Below are 21,260 nucleotides of genomic sequence, written 5' to 3'. Positions count from 1 at the left end.
GTTTGTCAGCCAGTCCACAACTGCCTCTCACCCTCCGCAGTCAACAAGACAGCTATTTCAGGGCCATTTAATGACCTGTGATGGTGAAGAAATTCTGTACACACAGAGGCATACAAAAGATATTCACTATATGTACTTATTAATCTGGCCAAAACTAATTATTTTGGTGCCCCCAATAAATCACGATCAGTCAAAGTAACTAATTCAAGCATGGAACCCTGCCGCTATCCAACAGATATTAACAGATAACAGATATAATCATCTGGAAGTGCTCTACATAAAGCATACTGAGCCTGTTTGATAGCAATCAGTTCAGTCAGCGACAGCAGTCACATATTCAGCCAACAGGGGAAACCTATCCTAAGGAGTGGGACACCTTCCGAGTCCCTGAGCCACTCCTGGGGTGTCTTCCACATTAACAGCCTGAGACAGCACTGCTGGACCGTCTTCCCAATGGTAGCTCATGCTGCAGAAGGAGCCTTGCCCTAAGATGTCTCAAGGTTTACAAAGAAATAAAACAGGAACGAAAAAAAAAATAGACTTTCTATCCTGTGCTACAATCACTGCACCCTCTTTGAAAACTGATGCACAGAAGAGGGGGGAGCAGGGTCTAGGGCTATGTGCTTGTAACTGCAGGGTTGAGGATTCAAATCCCAGGTGAGACACTGCTGTGGTATTCTTGAGAAACCTATTTAACCTGAATTGCTCCAGATAAACACACATAAAGAATATAAATGTATAGAGAAGTGCAAATGTAGGTGTCTTTGGATGAAAGTGTCAGCTGAATCCTTTATCCAAAAATATGTTCAGACAAATTAAAGGAATGTTAAGGAAACTGTGCAGCTTAAGGGCCACAATTAAAAGTCCCCAATATGCACTGATTTACCATTAAACTGCCACGAGCTTCCCAATACGATGTAGAAAAACCTCTATACTTGTTGATTCCTCCAGAGAAAGAAAAGCTGCGTCTCGCTGCAGTCTTGACTGATGTCTCCGAGACTGGAGAACACCCACACTCCTCCATTCATTCTGTACAGCATGCGCTGCTTGGCTAGTACGATGTGTAGGTGTTCGAAGTAATTAAGAAATACAGTAACTAGGGCATTTTTTTTTACAAAAGAAGTATAGTGGTACTACTTTTTCTGTAAAATGATGAATACATTGAGGAATAAATTCATCCATATGGTGATGTATTTATTGCCAGAGCCATTTTGAAAGCCAGTGTTTTAATGTTCACACCACTCTTACAATTGGCATTGAAAGGCAGGCAGATAGACCCCCCTCACACACACTACAGGCCCAGATATTTGCTTTCTCATGTGCACCTTGTGCCTCTCCAATATTAAAAAAAAACAAAGTTGATCTGAATTACATTGTGTGCAATCATCCTTTAGCTCTGAAACAACTGGCCCCCACTGAACTGTCAGCTATAGCCATTTCACAAGCAGAAATTCAAAACAACCCCTTACAGTGCATGTGCAACAGTGCGAACTTAAAGATAAAAGTTAGATCAGGAGACTCCTTCTCATTTAATCTTGTTTGCAAAGCACAACGAGTTTATTTTTTCAAGATGAAGAGAAGACAAATCAAGATCCCAGTGCAATTTCAATAGCGATCTGAGGATATGAATTACAATATCAGCGACAGCTTTTTATCTATTGAGAACATTAGCCAAATCTAAGAAGCAAAGACCTGGCACCACTCCAGTCTATAACTGTAATGGAATACTTGGTGAGCAAGGTTATCATCGGGCCAAATGGGCAGTCAGATGCATTCGGTACGTTTTCAAACGTCATTGAGAGAGATGGATACTATTGCATGATTAAAAGCCTGGCAAGTCAAGATTCCTTTTGGTTCTAGTCTACACGATGAAACGCACATCACGGGCTGAAGTCTTCAGATGAAGGGTTTCTGACCATACGTAATGTGGATTGTGCCGATTATATCACTGGAATTTTAATGGAAATGCAAATCCACAGAAGCCCCTATTCTGTCATGAGCTTTCTGATAAGGATCTGCTGTGCTGTGTAATACGCCTGCTGACCCAACTGCTCATGGTAGTGGGGCTAAAAGCATGTGAAAGCACAGAGGGAGACAGGGAAATGTTCAACTAATTTGCCAAATTCACTTCACCTGACATAGGTCATTTGTTTCTAAAGATGGTGAACCACTAAGTTAGAGTTACCCTAGCCCTAATTAACAGAATGCTTGAAGCCTGAATGGAACTTTGCCCCAAAGGATCCTTTTTAACTTAATTTAACACATCACCTGCTGAACAGATCACAATGAAATTGCTTCAGGTTTCTGAAAAATGCTGATTCCCAAACCCAGGTGGCGCAGGGCAGGAGATTCCTGCTGGACATATTTCTGGATGTAAAGACTCCAAAGTAGTGGCAGCCTGCTATTTAAGTGCAGGTAGCACCTTAACAGTGCTCATTCTGTTTACACGTGTCACAGTGAGATAGAAAGGCACCGCAGGAAACAGGGCAAAAACAAATCCAAGCCTCAGGCATCGTGTAATTGTGGGAAGACAGCGCCAATGCCATGTTCTCAAATTTGACAAGCGAGGACCTACACTGTAACGCTACAATCTTAGGAAAACTGAAGCAGATTGCTAAAATTTACTAACTCATATTGCCGAACAAGACAGAAGTCAAACCATTTGTTCATCTCTAGACTCTCCAGGACAGTATGAAATTCTCAGTCTGCTTGTAGGGACCCAGACGCATTTGATGGTCTGAAGACTATGACACCTGTAAGCCTGTGTCACTTGGATGCACCTGCATTGCATGTGCAAAAGATTTACTTTAGAAATGTAGAGTGTAATTCACTTTACTATGCTTTTACCATAGCGTACCACTGAAACCTTTCAGAAAGCTTGTTCGGGACTGATCAACTGGATTTTCCCTTACACAAAGGGTTGTAGGAGTATGGAACAAGCTACCACCCATGTAGCCGAAGCCATTTTCACAGCCAGGTTGGAGCTGCCAGCGCTGCAACACAAAGCCTGCAGATCATCTATCCATCCTTTTATGAATCTACAACAGCTGCAGGTAACCAGCACTGAAGTTCTAGTGTGTTGACTTATGTGAGAACACAAGAGATGCCTGCAAATGAGGCCATTCAGCCAGTCTTGCTCATGTGACAGTTTAGTAGCTGAGTGAATCTAAAATATTACCCAGCCGTTTTGTAAAAGTGCCCCGAGTCTGTGACTCGACTATCCGGGTGGGAAGCCTGCTCCAGACACCCACTGCTCTTTGAGTAAAGAACGGTTTCCTATTCTCTGTCCTGAATTCCCCATAGGGTTTTAAGGTTGAATCTATCTACACCCCTTTATACCCCTAAGGACTTTGAATACTTGGATCAAATCTCTGATCCAAATGAAGAGATTCATCTCCCTCAATCATTTGTGAGTGTCCCCTGAGCCCAGGAAAAACTTTTAAAAACTTTTATCTTGCTAAAGATACACTCTTTGCTGTAGTGTGGGAACTAACAGTGAACACTGTTAATGATGCATTTTTACTAGTGCATTGGAGGGCTCAATCAAAACTTCCCTGGATTTAAATTCCACACTTTCCTCGGCACCCAAGCTTTCAGTTTACTTTTTAATTTAATTTTAACATTGTCCTGATGAAGACACAGAACATTATATATAGACACCCAGATCCCTTTTACACATAACTTCGCCGGTGTTAAATTTCCACCAGCCGCACTGAGAACCAAGTGATGGTTAAAGGAGTTGAAAATTCCTTCCCTGGGGCTGTGGTCTGCTTGCATTCCTCTATAGTCGAAAAACAGATTCAAGGGACACGTCGAGGTGCAAAAGACACCCCTGTTTATAACTTGACTGGATTATAACTGATTTCCATTTTTACTCCCATCCCCAGCAGACCTTGAAACTGAAATTCATTTGTTGGTAAGGAGTTAAAAAAGAACTGAAATGCGTTACATTTTCAGTAATTTGTGGAAATGAATTTTGGGAGAGCAAAAGGTTTCATTGGATGCAGATCTCCTTGTATTGCGGATCTGGATCCACTTTGTACAGAAACCCAAACCCATCCCCTGCGTTCCAACACTGGTCCTAAAGTTGCACATCTGCTCTTTAACTATGTACTACACATGAACTATTTCCAAGATTTCACTTTGCTTTTAGTGAGCAATGCTAAGTATTTATTTGCATCGTGAAAAGTTTATAAGCACAAATCTGCTTTGGGTCTTCTGCACATCTGGATCGGTATTAAGCTCTTGAAGCTGAGCTTGAGGGTATTAAGATATCAGGGTCAAGCTGCATTGAGTCAGCATGGCATTGCAGCTTGGAAAAGATTTGTCCAAATGATTCTAAGGTTTGTTACCCTCAGCATGCTACTCAGATAGCTTGGTCTGGCCTGTGCTGCATTGTTTTTAGATAGGAAAAAAGCAAAAAGAGAAGGAAAAAACACGGATTTCATGCAGAGCCTCATCTTCATGCATGGGGTAGATGCCTACAAACCACGCTCCCCTTTCATGTGGTGTCTATGCCATGAGCTTACCGTTTTATTTCAGCCTGCTCTCTGAAATCCTGACACAGTGCTGCGGGACAACGCTGGCAATTCGCTTCCCTGTGATCTGCTGTGATTTGTAGGTTGCACTTCTGGGGCAGTGTTCCGATGTGTACTGCGGTTCTGGGCCGTTTGCTTGTTTGTTTGTTTTAGTGACGAGGCTGGTTTATGAATGAGCCTCTTAATTTTTCAACATGAACTCTCCAGTGGAAAAGCCATGTGCTTCCAATGAGACGCCGAACATGAGCATCAGACAGCGAAAACCGTGCGCTTGCTTAATATATTCACTTAGTGCCAGTGATATACTGTAATAGCCTGTTTAGACAAATAAACTGTCATGCTGACAGAAACTAGCACAAATTGGGGGAGCAAGAGGAAGCAAGTGAGCAGGAAGAGTGTTTCTAACCCAATTTGGTGATAAAAAAAACAATAAGTGCATCTTAACCCATTGTAACCAAGAGAAAGTGAATCTGTTATTGATAGCTTCATTCCAAACTAACCTAAAATACAAATTCATGAATTATGATAAACCAGCTTTGAAATGCCTTTTCAAAGATAGTCATGTGTACCATTACTAGGAGAGCCTACCAACACTACAAGGGGACAGTATTAACTTTCATAAATGCTTGTCCATTTTCCTAAATTCCCACAGGGCCGTTCTGTCTCATCCAAGAGCAGGAACAGATGCATGTCTCAAAGACGTGTCGCTGTTTCCACTCATAAAAGGACATTGAGAGGTGGTTTAAAAGCACAACATAACACGCCTGATGCAATGAACAAGGACAACTGGACTCTTGTGCTATTCTAAGTGATGTCCTTTTGACACAGAGGACTGTAGCTCTTAGGTAGCAATGCAGATAAGTAGGTCAAATAGCTAAACATGAAAGGCCACCACACCAAGCAAATTCTTCTTTCCATTCTGAAATGTGAGGGAATTCTGTTTTAGGAGTATGTGTGTGTCAGGAGGTGCTACTGGGTTGCCTTTCTCTCCCATAATGTCTAGCTTGGCTGCCAGGGTGTGTGAAATCCGTCACAGTGACAGCTTTAGTGCAGGCAGCTCAGTGGGCACAGCGTCTCTACTGGGCGATAATGACTGATAATGAACTCAGGAGTTCATTGACTGGGATCATCCGCGTGATTCATAGTATTTATTCATTTTAATTTGCTCGGACAGGGTGGCACATGGAAAAAGCATCAGCCCCTGCCCCAGCATGCTCGCCTGTTGGCAGACAGTAAAATGGAGAGAGCATGCAAGAGACAGAGGGGCACGAAGACCGAGCTTAGAGCACGCGACATCTTCTGAAGCAAACGCATGACACAGTGAGTCACGTTCAGAATGAGGTTGCTCTCTGCAGCCATTGACTGAGACAGATTACTACTAACATTGGTCAAAATAACAGTAGTGACCTGAAGACATGATGAAAGCTACTGGATGTGAAAAGTGGGCTTATTTTTTGTAGATGTTTTTTGGTCAATTCCTCATCATTTTTTCACCTGTATTGTTGGCAATGGGATCAGTCTTAGAGGGTGTCCTTAATGCACCGCTGATCCTGATAAGACACTGCTTCTTTGTCTGCATTGCAACAACAGCCTTGCATTAAATTTAACGTGTAGCGGCAGAGGCTATTTCCACTTCCATACCATTGCATCTGGAAGAAAAGTGCTCCTCTTTCCTCGGCGCTATATCTACAGAACACATCCGCAAATCCCCAGGCAATGATGGGGGGGAGAAAATGGTTTTCTAGCTGTGTTATGGCCAGGGCAGACGCACAATACACAATAACCAGCCTGCCACAAACACAGATGGCCCATTTAAAGGAGAGTTACATTATGCACATGCAGGTGACTGAAAAGGAGTCGCACAAACAGGCCACAGGAAATGGTCACGGATTTGAGAGACGTTTGGCTTTCACTCTCCTCACAAATCTGACCTCTCTCCAAACTGGTGCCAGCAAATTGACCACATCTCCGTCGTACTGAAACAAAAGAATGACTCCGTTCTGGAGTCGCCACAGAGATACGGATTCTCAAGCTCCTGGCAAGAGGTCCTGGAAGTCTTCCTGAGGGAGTTTTTACATGTCACACAAGTGCACAGCACAGCTATGGGCAGCCCTCCTGCAAAAGCACTGAGCCCAGATGAACAGCACTCGGTTAAATCACTCCAGTACGCACAGTAAGTGGCTTTCTAAAATTACGGCCACAATAACTAGACACAAGCGCTGTTGACAGCACCCACAGAGCCTCTGAAACGAGTGGACTCCCAGGGTCTTGGGATCACTGCGCATCAGCTTTGCACATTCAGATGTACAGTATGTGAATTTAAAGGCAGTAGGTGTTCCACTGGGTGCTGTTAAATATACTCGTGGGCATTGTTATTGCAAGCCTACAAATGGCAGCAGAAGTGCATAGTAGCACGACAGCACAGAGAACTGGTTTCAAATAATGCAGCTATTGTATTTCTTTAGGGATTTAAATCGAGTGCCTTGATTATTTGTGTATTAGCCACACTCCAGTACGACACCCACGTATCGTTTACAAGTTTAGTTTTCTTAAACAAACCAAATGTATACAAACTGTTCATGAATTGCGAGAAACCGTTTCTCTCTCCTTAATGCAGATCTTTACCCTTCAGGAGATGCAGACCATAGAACTCATGATGATCATTTGTATTTAGCTGATGGTTCTATCGCAAGTGACTTACAGGGATTTCAGTGTTCTCACATTGAAACACTGGTACTCATAAGCTGGGTACAGTGCCCTGCTCAGGGAACAGCAGCAATGTGCCTTCCTGGGATTTGAACCCGGGACCCTCCAGCCAGCAATCCTGACTCCAGTCACCAAGCCACCACAACACAACACAGCCCTTCCCCTCGGTCATCTCTTCTCAGCCTCGGCGAAAATGCAGATGTTGTGAAAACCCAGGAGCAGCTGAATCAGTGGGCTGTTTCTAGGACAGTCAGATCAGCAAAAACACCACACAAACATCCTCCCTCGCTAGCTCCCCCACCCCCCCAACAAAGAAACAAGTCATAACACAGCAAAACGCCCCATCAACATCATCCCAGCCTGTTGACTGACGGCATATGCTTCAGGTGGGCCTAATGTGAGTCGACAGGGGCAGCAAGAGGCCTGCGGAAGCCTGGACACAAACAGGAGACGCAAATTAATCTGGAAACCGTCTGCAGAAACTTGACTGTGCATCTTCCGAACATGGCTCCAGTCCTGCCTAATGAGCATCACCGACAGGACCTGCGAGGAGGGAAGGAGGGAGAGGCAGGGATCCGGAGGCAGCTCTTCCACATCCCTGCACTAAACAACGACTCAGGTGTGACCAAAAAAAAAAAAAAAAAAAAAAGAAGCGAGCGACACCTCATGAAAGTGAAGTCAAATCCCTGCGGAGGGCAGGAATGTGTTCGGCCCTGCCTGGAATACCAAATGGAGAGCAAGCGCAGCCCGGACACAGACGCCTGGTCCGTCCGGCCGCTTTTCAGGAACAGGACCGCTCACGCCTTTGAAGATAAATTGCAAGAGAGGTAACAGAAAACTGTCGCACCGCACGGTGAGGTCGAGATTACACAAGAAATGGGCAGAGCAAAGCAGCACTCTAAGTGTGGGAACCGTGACAAACCTCACTTATGATACTCAAACGGTAAAAGACATGTGGGAAACGCAGAACGTGCGGATCCCAGTGACGGGACGAGGCCCGGGCTCAGAACACCCCTGACAGAGGCAGTGGCAGACAGACGCCTCTCTGGAAGCAAGGTGTGACCCAGCAAACGTGCTCACTGCTGTTTAACAGAGAGCCGCAGTAAACAAGGGAGCATTACGGACAGGGGCCCCTCCCCGCAGGTCTGACAGGGGTTCAACGCAGCATCTCGTGCGCCCGGGGGATTCTATAAGCGCTGCCTGTGCAGCCATCAGCGTCAGCCAGGCTTCAGGCTGTGGGAGCCAGGATCGGGCTCCTTTAGGTTCCTTATAGCAGCTCGCCGCTGCAAAAGCGCACAGCGGTTTCACAACCGGCCTTGGCTCTCGGGTGTTTGCACTGTTCGGGGCATCTGAAACACTTCGAAATGTTCCTCTCGGCTTGATCCTGCTGGACCCTTTGGATTTAAGGCTTCTGTCGTACGCCTGTGGCACTGCATCTTACACTTAACCAGTCACATACCCTGCAGCCTGTAGAGAAGAGCAGCTGAAACACAACCAGCCACCATGCTCACACGCCAGCAAGGTGCTCCGCGTTTGCCAGACTGCCAGGCCTAATCGTATTACTCTGACAACATGAACTGACTGCATTCTCTGGGCCTGTCCAGAGCTCTTCCCTGGAAATCAAACAGAACTAAACCACAGCAGCAAGTGATTACATTTAAATGATGAAGGCCGCCTTAGAGAACAAAGGTTCTGCAGATGCCCATTGTTTGCGCTCAATGTAAGTAATAGAGGGAGAAGATCAAGGACTAACCTCAAAACAAAGGAATATCAAGGTACGTGTATCCAGAGCCTGTGATACAATTAGTTACAAGCCCCTCCCCCCCTTCCTAGACACATACACTGTATATACTGTATGTATATCACATAAGGTGCACTAGGAGCATGCTGTCACTATTGATCAAGGGAAGGAATATTAATTAGCTCTTCTTATTTCACTGCAATGAGGGGGACAACACACCGGCCTGCTATATAATACATCTATATTTATATATCACCTATATATGCAATATATGGGTACTGAATAATTCTCATAACATAGGCTGTATTTTATCATCAATATATTTTAGCAATGGATGATACAGAACAATTCCATTCTTTTTTTACTTTTCTGTTCTTTATCCCTTTTCCTGGAAGCGACACACGCCTGCAGAGCACGCAGACCGCCAGCCCTGGCCGAGCGGGGGAGCACGGAGCCGGAGGACGGGTGCTGGGACAGAGGGAGGCAGTGGGAGCGAGCGAGGGAGCAGGCGAGAGGGAGGCAGAGGGAGTGATGGCAGGGACGTGCAGAGACGGCAGAGAGGGGGAGGGTGGCAAAAGACAGCCACTCCATGCAGGAAGTCTAGTAAAGGGGTCACCCTGTACCCCCACACTCCAACACCCACACACCCTGTACCCCCACACTCCAGCAGACACACACACCCTGTACCCCCAGACTCCAGCGCACACACACACACCCTGGGATTCACAGGACTGGCAACATGAATGAAGTCTGTGCACAGGCCACAGCGAAGGAGGCTGTGTGGGAGTACTGACAGCACACCGTGGCTTGCTGAAAGGGTGTGCTGTGGTCAGAAGGTGCACGCACTGCGTTCATAATGAGGAATGGCCTTGTCAACGCCCTGAAGTCTTCAGGAAACACTAGAGAAATGAGGCACGTGCAATACGCAATAAGTATCGCAATTAACACCTAGTGGCAGACACTGCTCAGGTGACAGCACACTGTGTGGAGGGCTGAACCTTCTGCCTTTGTGTTCCTTCCTTCACCTATCTCATTACTCAACCCCCCCTCCACATACACACAGCATTTAAGATGGCACCATTTCGACCCTTGTCTGTCAGGAAGGGATTTTCTTTAATGTCAGCCTTTGTGACGGGAGAGGGCGTCCGCTGGGATCTCCCCGGAGGGGCCCTACCCTGCCCCTGTCTGGCTCTGGTTGGAGACTGAAGCCCCTGCCCCACCCCCTTCCGAAACAACCTCCACCATCCCCCAGCCTGGCTGCCTCTGCCTAGCACTGGGATGTATACATTGCACTCTTATGACTCTCCAGGGTGACATCTTCAGTCTAGGAGCGCAGCCCTACCCCCACCGAAGTCAAACACAGCGTTAACAGATGCACCACCGCAGGATACTGCACGGAGCGTCGCCGTCACAGCCTCCCCGTTCTGCTTACAGGCCCTGTGCAGGACCGAGGAACCCCTTGACACCACACACTCTCTCCGATGAAGGGAAAGAGGTGCTGTATTCCAGCACTAACAATGGCCTTTGCGTTTTAATCGCGGCTCGCTGATAAACAAATAATTGAAAGTGGCCTTTATGCCACCATCAGCCAATACAGGCACAGGAATCTATAGCGTGTTAATAGTGTACAATCTATCGAAGGGGGCATCGCTGCGTGCTTATTTCTTGGTAATGGCGGAAAGAAATCACTATCGTGAAAGATGCATTGACCACAGTATAGCCTCTCTGGGAAGGGTAGAAGCGAATCCCCTAACAATTCAGCCAGAAGAATGTCCACTTACAGTACCACCCCAAGATCTGGGATTTCATCTCCTCTCACTTCTTCACTTTCTGACTTTGCTTTATTCTGCAGAAGCTGTGCATTTTTGAAGCAAGAGCTACCTCTTGATGCCCCCAAAATATCAATACAAGTGAGCTTTATTTTATATAGCGTCTTACGCACAACATCACCCCAGGGCACTCTATAGTGAAAGAAAGCAAAAGCAAATTCAAGTAAAGAATTAGGCTCCCTGACAGGCACACAGATGGGAAAATCGTCCTCAGATGGAAGTCGAGGAGAATGTGGTGTCTTGAGAATGAGGAGGCGCTTTTCAAGATTTGTCAAGCCCACGGCTTTCCGCCCAGACCGACTCTGTCCTGGACTGTGGTGGTAATGAACCTGTACATTCGCATGGCTGGAATCCACACATCTGCGTTAGCTCCTTCTCTGGTGCTCACATGCGGTAACGTGATTAACACCCTCCGCCTGCAGTTCCTCAAAATAATGTAAAAACAGCTTTTTATGTCCGGAATCACTTAGTGAAAATTACTAGGCCTAAGTGATTTGATTGCTGACTATTAATTACTCTCTATTGCTTAGAATTAATTGCTGAATGGACAAATCCTTTTTGCTATTTTAGACGTAATTACAATTTTTTTTTAGTTATCGCAAGTGTTTCTTTCTTGAGAGCGGAGAAGGGTGACTGGAGGCAGAGAGAGAGAGAGACCTGCAAGCAGCCAGTTCACAACATTTCTGACCTCCATTTTCCTTTCCTGTGCTTGTGCCTACAGCACACCGTGCTGAGCCAGCCTCTCATTTCCCGACGCTGGAGCTCCCTGGTTCCAACACACAAAGCCATGTAAGAGAATAACTAAGAACCTCTGCTCCTCGTGTCAGCGTATCAGAGTATTGGCATTCTGTTCCGTGTTCCACACGTCATTTCATTGTTCAGACAGAGAAACCTTTTTAACGTGATCTGCAGTGATCTGCAAGGAAAGATAAGGAGTTCCACATGCGCTGTTCACAAGGTGGTCTGTTTGAGCTGCACCACACCTTCTGAGTGGAGCCGCAGCTCACAGAAATATGTGCCGCTCCTCCAATTCAACATAATGATAGAGAATCACACCGATCATTAAGAAACTACTTCAAAGCAATGAACTCTGGAAAACCTGCAAAACAACAATTAGACCACTTCCTTCAAAACGACCTCAATGTTTTCAATGGAAAAATGATAAAGAAAGGTTTTTACCATGATCTTCACAAAATGAAAGTAGATTACATTCGTCCACAGAAGCCTTTAACAGCTTTTTATCAGCCATGTCTTCTGAACATAGGCTATGCTTGAGGAAGCAGAGGAGAGAGGAGTACCTCAAGGACCTGTGTAGGGTCCTATATACTGTACATCTGAACTCTATTATTACTATTACTACTGCCTTGATTGTGGAGCATATAGTGATAACGATGCTTAGTAGAGTCTCTGGAAGTATTAAATAAAAGGTCAGGTAGTTCACGGCAAAAACAATGCAACTGGTATTACCAACACAGGCTAAAAGTGTCATTTAGTATTATTTAAGATGTATTCTTCATCCATAAACAATCATTTACAATGACAAACACCAAAGAGAGGCAGAGAAAACAGGCTTACACAGCATGTTGTTGTCTGCATCTCTGAGTGAACTGCTTAAAGGCAGACAGGGCCGATATCTGTCAGGAAATGACACTGCAGCTCAGGACTGAGTATATGGGGAAAAAAAGCCACAAGACCTGGGAAACAGATCTGATGCTTTTACTCTAAGTATGAAACATGAATTTCTTAATATCGTACAAGAAACAAATAACATAGACAATTAATATTTTAGACTGATCTTGGCGACGACACTATAACACAGATCTGGCATGCGAGCAGAGACAGATTGAGGCCTGAGGGGAGAGGTCTTTGTGAGTAAGGACTCAAATTAGGCACAGCCCTCTGTACATCATTCAGAGGGCGGATTGAAATCCTCTTTCTTCCCTGCTTCGCTGCCCTTTTCCCACTTATCATTTTCGCCTGAGATTGCGCCCAGCTGCCCTTCATTAACCTCTCCCACCACACATTGTTGTCATCGATACTGTACCTCACACTGCACTGTAAAACGCCCTGGATGTTAGTGTGAGGCAGAGGAGCAAGATACAGAGAAACTCGCAAGAGCAAAGGCTGTTTGATTTGGTGGAAATTAAGAATAAAGCACTGACTACATTTTCTCAAGGTGTTTTTAGCTTCATTTGTTGTTTTATCTGCAATGCATCCATTTTCTTGTAGCCTGATTTCCATGAAAAAGGATATAATGCAGAAAACAGAATGATTATAATCGTCACCCCTTCCTTCCTGCAAACCGTACTCCATCTCGAGTCTCAAGCAGAGTGGAACTGTCTTTGTTTAATGCTGCGTAAGGTTGGTTTTTAATAGATCTTGAGGGCATGCTAACAAATTATTTGTTCGTTCTTAAAATTAATGTTAATGTACATGGAAAAAAACACTTGATCAGGAATCTGCAGGAGCGATTGGAAAAAAGGACCAGACAAGCCAGGCACAGCTGGATGTCTGAAATTCCGATCCGAGCTTCACAGCTGGTCTCCCATCTAGCCAGGACCTCATTCGCACACATCACACCGGGTCATAATGTCAGCGTGGACATGTTGCAATCCTCCACTCCAGCAGATGGGATGGATGTACCAACCAGTTTTCTCTCTCTCTCTCTTCACTCCTTGTTTGCCGCGGATACACAAACCTCTGCTGGCGAAGGGTTTGCCCTTATCACCTCCACATGCGAGAGCATGGCACTGGATATTGATCAGCATCCAGAGACTTGGGGATCCACAGGGGTGACAGTCAGCCGGCTCCTAGGGCAAGCTTGTTGACTGCTTCAGGATCAAGTCCAGTCCAATCGTGTCATTAATTCCTCCAATAACAGTCGTAGCAACAAAACGCAGCCACCATCCTTGAATGAATCAGTCTAAACTTCCATGTTGTTTTAAACTACAACCCAACAGATACAGTTGTTATTTTTAGAGCAAGTCTCCTGGATCCCTGTTAGGACAATAAGAAGGGATCTGGTTTAAGTGATGGCCTAAGTACCCAAATTAAAGGAATGATGGAATAATCTGCTGGAGATGTTTTTTAACCTCCGCCAGGTGCTGTTGGTGACAAGGTGTTTCCCAGAGGTCAAAGCCATGCGATGGACCACAGCACATGGACACATGGTGCCTACTACAGCAGCTGAGGGTGGGGCAGGAACGCCAGGTCTGGAAAACACCCGAGGCTGGTCACGAGGCCCGACGGAAGAGTACAATGGAGGTGCCGGGGACGAGGAAATGAAAGGTTTACTCTTTGGGGTTCTCTGGATGGGGTGTCCTCTTGGAGAGGGCAGCCTGTCCACTCAGCGGCGGGCTCTCTCGGTGAGCGCAATCTCACAGCTCCGCCATTTGGCTCCTCTTACGCCACCCCCTCCTAGCTCCACACTTCCCACCTTCATCCTTCATCCTCTGCTACCCCTGCTGTGAAGCCGATCCTGGACATCTCTGCCATACCTCCCCCTTTAGGTCCGATACCAAACGACCATCATTCTGGCCTTCTCTGAAGTTCTTGTTATCTGATCAGTCCTTCTGGGGCAGCAGCTGAAACCTCTGACTGTCACACATCCAGAGTGACTCAGGCATGGGGCATTGTTCACCCCCCACAGATGTGCAGCTCTGGACACGCTTCTGTGCAAAACACACTCTCCCTTTCTTCACACCTTTGAAACAATCCGGAAAACAGACCTGCTTCTAGGTACTCTATAAAATTAACTCACATATATGCTAGCAAACGTATAATGTTATAATGCTTATGTACGTGTATATCTACAAGAGCATACTCTTTACACACATTGTAATTAAATTCACATTCACCTGCACGCTGCAATACCAGATCCCTGGAATAAAGCAAATACCTGCTTGATATTTTTAAGTGAATGCATTCATAGTTAAGCTCATTGAGGGAAAAAAAAACAAAAGAAAAAAAATCCAGTGGGTCTGACTGAAATCAGCATCTACTAGGCAGGCTCAGGAAAAATCAAAAGAATATAACCCTCGCTGTCAGATTGGCTATTAGTCTCGTCTATTTCTGAATTTCGGACGGCAAATATTAGATATGACCAAAAGGCTGCTTAAAAAGATCAATTGAAGGAGCAGATGAAATATGGCCAACCCATTCCTCGAGGATTTGAAAGGTTTCTCCCTGGCTGTTGGCACGGGGCTGAGCGAGCAGGGAAACAGCTGAGGCTGATTGTGCTCCGTGCTCAGTGAAATGCTTCCCACACTGCCTATGGAATTTCAGACTCCATTTTACTTGCATGCACTCATACAGACTCATGCAACACACACACACGCAAACACACACACAGACACGCAGACATGCAACACACAAACGCAGCGTGCACACATGCTCAACATTCACCCATTTTGGTACGTTTAGGACTGACCCCCCCGCCCCCCCGCCCCCTCCTCAGCTTGCACAGACACACACCTCACTTAATTACGGGTTGGGTTCCCGGCTTTTGTCAGAGTCTGTGAATCTGTCAATCTACCGGCGCAGATGGAATAATCTTCACCTGAATTAGGCTTGGGAGGTTTTGATGAAGAAGAAAGCAATAGTGAAATTTTACACATAATCCTAATAGCATTTTGCAAGAGGGGGGTAAACGGGAGGCAGAGGGAGAGTGGAGAAGGACTGTATGAAATGGATCTCTGTGTGAGAATCCCACCTCAGCCTGGGTGAGAGCACACAGACACAGCCATATGAACAGCACCCTATTGCCCCCTTTCTGTAGCAGGTTTCGTGATAATACAATATTAATCCCCCCAATCCTTTGCAGCTTTTGCTCCATTGGATAGCGCTGATCCGAATGGAGATGCCCTCTAGAAGCATTGAGAATCACTTATCTCGTTGCCTGTCCATCTACTGATCCACAATCCTCCATACTACGACTCCCTAGAAAATACAAATTCATTCACAGGAGACGACCTTTCCTGCGTCTATCTCACCCTTTCTTTCACAGCACTGATCCCTATAAAAAAGAACGGCTCCTTCATCACCTTAATTCAATTTATGCAATAAACAAGTGATACAGAATTCCTCAAATGGGCTTGAGAGGAAAAAAAAAAGAGTCATTTACTTTGGCAGACATCTTTTTTTTTTTTACTTTTATTGCACAATTCTGTGCCTGTAAATTGAGACTATGCATGAATGTAAATACAGCACATAATTCTTTCCTTCAGAGACAGACGCGGCGCCTTGAATAATCTGATCTTTATGCAAACTTTTATGACACCCCTCAGTTTAAAATGATGAAGTATACGTGCTTATTAGGCACACATCCAGCAGAAGAGCCACACATCCCATGGCTATGGGCAAACAGCACACATGCAGAATCAGTAAACAGCAAGCCCACCATTGAGCTGCGGTGGGGAAGGCTCTTTCAAGCCATGCGCTCCTAAAGCACCTTCACTTCCCGAGTGCTCCAAGCAGAGCCCCTCTCATAAACAAAAAGACGCCACGGAGTCTCGCGCCTGCGGAAAGACACCCCCAGATTTCTCCAGCGCCAAACCCCCCCCCCCCCACCCGCCCAGCGCCCCCCAGCGGCGCTCAGGAGACCCTGGCGGGCTTGGCGCGTATTACCTGGTCGTACCAGTCCCGGTTGGAACAGGTGCATTCTGGCCACCATCCTCCCTGCCCGCTCGAGTTGCTGCCATTCACCTTGGGGCCACCCTTGGACTGGCTCTTGGGGTTGGGGATCCCAGGGCCCCCAGAAGTCATCAGCTTGCCCTTACTTCTGCCGGTGGTGCCCCCTCCTCCCACGCCACCCCCTCCCCCAGAGGTGGCAGGGGGCAAGGTCTGCCCACTGCCGAACCCAGCCGGGTACCCGTAGGGGTCGGGCTGCCAGTCTCCGTAGGAAGGGGGCTCCATCCTGCGCAGGGCGGCCATGCGGGTCACCTCGTAGCACTCCGGGCACTTGCAGCAGTGGTGGTGCTTGTGCATGCCGGCAGGCTCGGACACCCTGTTCTCTCCGCTCGCCGACGGGGGTCACGCAGGCTCCTCGGGCGCCGCGCGCGGTATCGGCAGCACCAGCGGCGGGGACGACGCCGAGGAGGAGAAGAAGGGGAAGGAGACGCAGAAGGAGGAGGGCAGGGATCCGCCGGTTTCTTCGTCCTTTTCTTTTGGCGGAAAAGGGCTACCCTCTCTTTCAACCCCCCCGAACGGGGGAAAAAAAAAAGGCGAAGCGGAGGGCAGGGAGAGAAGAGGGGCAAGTGGTCTTCTCTGCTCGACGTGCGGAACGCAGGAGGAAAAACACAATACTGGAGACGAATCACACAATCAGAGACCAGCCCTGATGGTTAGAAAGCTCCTCTTGCTGTGCCAGGATCACAGTGATATGTATATAAATACATATATACACACACACATATAAAAATATTGATATAAACAGACAAGTACACACACGGATTTATATCTAGATGTGTGTATAAATATATATATAGAAATAATATTTATATAAAATGGCCTCAATATCCAGTTGAAATCTTCCCTTGCGTTTGTCTTTTTTTTGTAAAGCTCTGTTTTCTTCTTCTCCTCCTCCTCCTCCTGTGCTGGGAAGCGTTATCTCTTTCTCTCTGGTTCTCACTCTCTCTCTCGCTCTCTCTCTCTCTTTTCTCAGCCTGCAGAGAGGAGCTGAGCTCTGGATTGCCTCTCAGCCTGCTTGCCCTAGTTGCTGATTATACAGAAGGATGCGAGCGAGCGAGAGAGAGGGAGAGGGCGAGCGAGCAGGAGGGAGAGAGAGAGATGTAGCAGCATCCCTCCAGCACCTCAGCCCTGACAGCCGCAGCCAATCAACTGCCAGCGCTGCCATCAGCAGCAGCAGCACTGAGCGCTCCACCGGCCGCTCTTAAAGGGCCAGGCCACGCTGCGGGCCTCGCGCCGCGGCCGCCGCGATCAGCACAACACCGGCATAACGGTGCCAGCGCCGACCCCGCCGGCCTGCAGGCCCGGCGGAGGGACCCGCCGGGGCTTGTAGGCGCCAACAGCCCTCTGGGAACTGGCTGGAGGGAACGCAGAGATCGCTGGCGTGGCGAGGGTCAGAGTGGGCCGCGCAGGCCGAAGGGCCACTTGGTGCCAGCTTTGCAGGGGGGGGGGGGGGCAGGAAAGGATGGGGCAACAGGGCGCCTTCTCAGCAGCTCCAGTGTGGCCAGACCCCCCCCAGAAACTGTTCTACTGGGCAGAAAAATGGGATTCCAGAATCGAAACCCAGTCCTTTTTTTTTTTTTTCTTTTTTTAAGGTTGTCAAAAAAAGAAAGCGCAGAAACATGATCGAGCCGGTCGCAAGAATCCCCGGCGGCTGAATGTTAGTAGCAGAGGTGGCGACAGTGCGGGGGCATCACCTCGCATCGCAGGGCTCCACCTGCGGAGCCGTGGGGGGGTCACACCGCACCTCCTCTGCCCTCTGGTCTTGAGCTGCTCTGTGGCTGGAAGACCCGTCCCTGCAGGCCAGACCGCTGCCCTGGGGGTGGGCCTGCAGTTCGGAGGCACCGCGCGTCTCTGTGTTCGGGGGAATGCCCAGTGCGTCTCACAGAGGCTATACTGTGACGACCCACCCTGAACAATATTCACACCTGTAAATCACTCTTCAGACCTCATAGGGTCCTGATGAGTTATCGCAGGAAAGGGAAGAGTAGCGATGTTGTTGCGATCCTTCTTATTATTGACAGACGGGGAGATCTGCTAGGTACAAACAGTTATTGTAAGAAATATAGTAGTTCAGGTGGGCAGCTGCGTCAGCATGCGTAGGCTACAAAGGAACAAAAGGCCGTGGAGCCTTCTTCAGGTCTTCTTCAGGCTCCACGGCTGAAATGTTGTGTTCTCTTTCTTCTTTTTTTCAGCATGGAATAAACTTGTTACTTGTTCCTTTGTAAGAAATATGCCTGTGACGCCAACAGATATGCACACAACAATACCACTTAATACTTGAATCCAATCCAGGTCCACAATATTCTAAAAGCCACATAAACACGACTGAGGCAGCGAATGTGAACAGGAAGACAGGTGGGCTGTGTCCAGGTGACACAGACATGTCCATACGACACACACGCCTGTGCGAGACGAGGGCCTGTGTGCGGCGCTGCCCACCTCGTCTGCGTCCCTGAGAAACACACACGTGCTGGAGCGAGCTCATCTGTGGAGGTGTTCCAGCGCATCGCCAGGCGTGAGAAACAGCGACTGCACTGGAGGTAAACGTCTGCGCGAGTGTGCCAGCGTGGCGTTAAAGCAGCGAGGGAACTGCACAGCAGTTTGAGCTGTGCCATGTCGCAGTCTTCAGGCTCTTGGCCCGACTGAGCCGATGGATCAGGAAAGCAACTGGTATTCAGCTCCACCTCCCTACTGGTGAAAGCACATCAACAAACTGGAAATACACAGCGTCTCCCAGTGGATTCTATACACAGCAACCTGCAGCTTTTGAAACATGAGCAGGCTCACTCTGCTGTGAAAGGGGAGTCCCTTCGCCATTGCAGATGAGGTGTTTGTGTGTGTCTTGTTAATGGACAGTGTTTTGGTGTGGGATAAACGGGGCTGTGTGCGAGTGTTGTGTGTTTTCTCCCATTGTGCACGGCGTGCTATCCAAGCCCCAACAAGAGGCAGGAACAGCAGGCTCAGTCTCACTTAATTACATGCAATGGTAACTCACTTTATTATCATGCAGTTCTATTCCTGTAACTTACGTAGATTTTGCAACCGGAATGAAAAAAGGGAGAAGAGAAATAAATTTACATTTTAAAAGCAAAAGAAGCCAATGGGAGGATGAATCTCAAGAACACAGCCCTGCCCACTCAGCCTGCCCTGACCAATCAAACCAGGGGGGCAGGGCCTAGTGAACTGCCTTAAAGAGACAGCGCAGCATCTTGCAGTGTGAACATGTCAATCAAACCACAGTTCACTGCACTCGCGGCACCACTATCTCCCTCTCTCCCTCTTATTGTCACTGGCTCCTTATGACGGAGTGTCAGGGCTGTCCGGTCTGCAGCGAAGCAAGGGAGGAGATCCTGCATGGACAGACCGGGGAAGGACACTGGATCACAGCGAAGAGCCGAGAAACAGGAGAATAATGCATGTGCAGAGAGCACTTCCAACAGTAAGCCAGGAAAAAAGGAACAAGCTGAGAGAGCTCTGGCAGTCGGAGTGGGGAGGGGGAGAAACACAAGGCAGAGAAAGGGAGGGGGAGGGAGTCTCTCAGCAAGCACAAGGCCCCAAGGGAAATGCAGCCTTTGCCTTTAAAGATTATATAATCCCAAAAAAAATGTCGGTAGATCTTTCCAGTCAGAACTAATCGTTCAGCGGTATCCACTGCACAAGCAAGACGGGGAGAAGGAGAGGGAGAGAGATCGATGGCGAGTCAGGGGGAGAGGGGGCCCGCTTGATTCCTGGATACCAGAGGAATCTGGAAAGTGGGGGAAAGCAAGAGAAACCTGAAAGGAGAGGGTCTGGCGGGGGTCCTGCTGTGAGGAGGGCACAGGCACCCGAGCACAAGCGCGGCGCAGAGCTCCCTCTTCACTGAGCACTGCGTGTTCTCCTGCTTTAATGGACTCAGAATTCAGACCTGTCCGAGAGAGCACCCTTGTGTGAAATCTACACACATCCGTATGTAAAGTTCCCCTGCGTGTGAATCATCAGATCTACACCCCCCCCCCCAATTCAAACCCGGACACGTACAGACGCACAGACAGTCCTCACAACACAACTGTGCCACACGGGCACAGATAGAACCAACACTGGCTACAGACCACCAATCCGTCATTCTGAAATTCGTCAAGAATTGTCAAATCTACCCCCACCCTTGTCTTCTTCATATGATTTCTATTAGAACAGAAAATTACAGTATCTATTACAATACAAAATGCTTGTCCCAGTATCCTAAACCCTTACATATTTACTTCAATCAGAGCACTGTCACTCTGTTTCAAACCCATGCAGTAGCAGCAGTGACAGCACGCGGTTCAAACACAGAGCACGTGGCAATCTGTTCACCAATTTCTTTACATTGTTCCTCATTGAACAGCGCGGCAGTGCTGCGTCTCACACCACGCATGAATTACAAACAAATGTTTGCCAGGTTTGAAGAAGCATCCCCTGCCCCCTTCCCCGGCCACGAAGCTGGAACCCCAAGACCTCACGGACCGAGACCTCTGAGCAGAAGCCCACCCTGAGGAAGAAGAGACCCCCGACAGTCCTGCCTGCAAAACCCCCAGCTGGGGAACTCTAGCCAGAGAGCATCACTCTCGTTCCCAGACCTTCTGGCTGAGGCTGTCATATTATTCCTGCTCTCCAGGGAATCATTTCTGCACGAGCAAGAAGTGGGAATTCAGTAAAAGAACATCAAGTTTCGGTGGACAAACACACAATAAACACAATGTACGGCAAAATCCAATCTAGTGACCCTGGAACATCAACAGA

General features: G+C 47.6%; 1 protein-coding gene across 11 annotated transcripts in view; it reads right to left on the bottom strand.

The window, feature by feature from the left end:
• dlg3 (discs, large homolog 3 (Drosophila)) overlaps positions 1-21,260 on the bottom strand; it is an 81,744-nt gene that overhangs the window by 41,267 nt on the left and 19,217 nt on the right. For 2 of the 11 annotated variants that reach the window (XM_069193748.1, XM_069193749.1), the window contains exon 1: positions 16,440-17,694. The exons of 8 other annotated variants lie outside the window; for them this stretch is intronic. In XM_069193748.1, coding sequence (XP_069049849.1) covers positions 16,440-16,799 — 360 coding nt within the window. In that variant the 5' untranslated portion in view covers positions 16,800-17,694. Of the gene's footprint in view, positions 1-16,439; positions 17,695-21,260 lie in introns of those variants that run through there. One more of the 11 variants, XM_069193756.1, reaches the window with a different exon arrangement.

Source organism: Lepisosteus oculatus, chromosome 8, assembly GCF_040954835.1.
Source record: "Lepisosteus oculatus isolate fLepOcu1 chromosome 8, fLepOcu1.hap2, whole genome shotgun sequence".
Lineage (NCBI taxonomy): Eukaryota > Metazoa > Chordata > Actinopteri > Semionotiformes > Lepisosteidae > Lepisosteus > Lepisosteus oculatus.
This window is presented reverse-complemented; position numbering and strand designations above follow the sequence as displayed.